General features: G+C 41.0%; 1 protein-coding gene across 27 annotated transcripts in view; it reads right to left on the bottom strand.

Annotated features, from left to right (window-relative positions):
• The window catches only part of rims1b (regulating synaptic membrane exocytosis 1b), a 174675-nt gene that overhangs the window by 17614 nt on the left and 155774 nt on the right, over window positions 1-1287 (bottom strand). For all 27 annotated transcript variants that reach the window (XM_032526711.1, XM_032526701.1, XM_032526759.1 and 24 more), the window contains 2 exons: window positions 758-861; window positions 424-584 (listed from right to left, as the gene is read on the bottom strand). In XM_032526711.1, the coding sequence (XP_032382602.1) occupies window positions 424-584; window positions 758-861 (265 nt within the window). The remainder of the gene's footprint in view (window positions 1-423; window positions 585-757; window positions 862-1287) is intronic.

Below are 1287 nucleotides of genomic sequence, written 5' to 3'. Positions count from 1 at the left end.
TTTGTGTTTTTCTGGGTTGAAATGTCAACGTTTTGTTGTTCTTTTTCTACACTTTGACATTTTTGTCAATTATATTACAATTTTTTTTGTCACTACCGTTTTTTTAATTATGTTTTAGTCCATTTTTCAACCATTTTTGTGCCGCTTTTTCCATTGTTTTTGATGTTTTTTTGTCACTTTTTCCAATGTTTTTGACGTTTTTTTGGTCACTTTTTTCGATTTTTTGGTCACTTTTTCAGCGTTTAAAAGAAGAATGTTTTTTTCCGCGTTTTTGTAGATTTTTTTTCAACATTTGTCACTTTTTTCAACGTTCTTTCATAGTTCTAATATAGAAAGTTTTTGTAAACGGCTCAAATTTGACCTGAGGTCAACAGAGAGGGGTTAACATCTAAACTGAACACTTGACCGGTAATAACGACTGACCTGAGTCGTCCCCCGGGGCGCTCTGATTGGATGGACATGTAGCTGGTGCTACTGAGGCGAGAGGCACTGCTGGCACGGGAGAGGGCCGACACGTCACTCATATCGCTGTCTGACGATCTGGCCGACATGTTGTCGCTGCTTCGCCTCTGTTCTGCGTACATCTACGGGCAGAGACGAAAGGGGCAGGGGGTGGGAGAGAAAATGATGATCAAGCTCAAAATTATGATGAAAAATAGATGCACAGTATATCATTTATCAAGTGCAGAAGGAGGAGGAGGAGGAAGAGGAGGAGGAGGAGATCCGAAGCAGAACTGGAAAACGTTGAGATGCTGACCTCCCGTTTGGTCTTGAGGTCCGTCTCTGGGTCGTGGGAGGCTGAAGGCCGGTAGGAATGTACTTTCATCTGCAGCTGCCGGGCTCGCTCCTCTACTGCAAGGGCTGAGACAAAGGAAAAATGTTCAAATTGGGGAAAATAATTAACAAAGAAATACCACAAAGCAATTTATCTTGCATGCCGGCCCCACTTGTCCCCTACTGGGGCCCCTGGTTTTGCTGCGTGGGGTTATGGGCGTTTGCGGGGCGACTGTTGCTCACCTCTCGGGGGCCCTCTCTGATCCCCCTGCACCCCTTTGTTTTAATCACTACAATTATTATTATGTTATTATAATTGTTGAAATATTATTTTTTTATGTTTAGTATCTACATTACAGTAGTCATTTACATTGACTCAAGTTATAATTAGTAAGTACTTATGCCTTATTTCATTCTCTTTCATTTCAGTTTTTTGTACCACCATATAGACCCTATGTTTTGTTTCCTTTGTCCATGTTTGTTCTGTCTTTTTTTTTTTTTTAAGCGTAAAGA

The sequence above is a fragment of the Etheostoma spectabile genome, chromosome 2 (assembly GCF_008692095.1).
Source record: "Etheostoma spectabile isolate EspeVRDwgs_2016 chromosome 2, UIUC_Espe_1.0, whole genome shotgun sequence".
Lineage (NCBI taxonomy): Eukaryota > Metazoa > Chordata > Actinopteri > Perciformes > Percidae > Etheostoma > Etheostoma spectabile.
The sequence above is the reverse complement of the archived record's forward strand: the minus strand, read 5'-3'. Positions and strand labels throughout refer to the sequence as shown.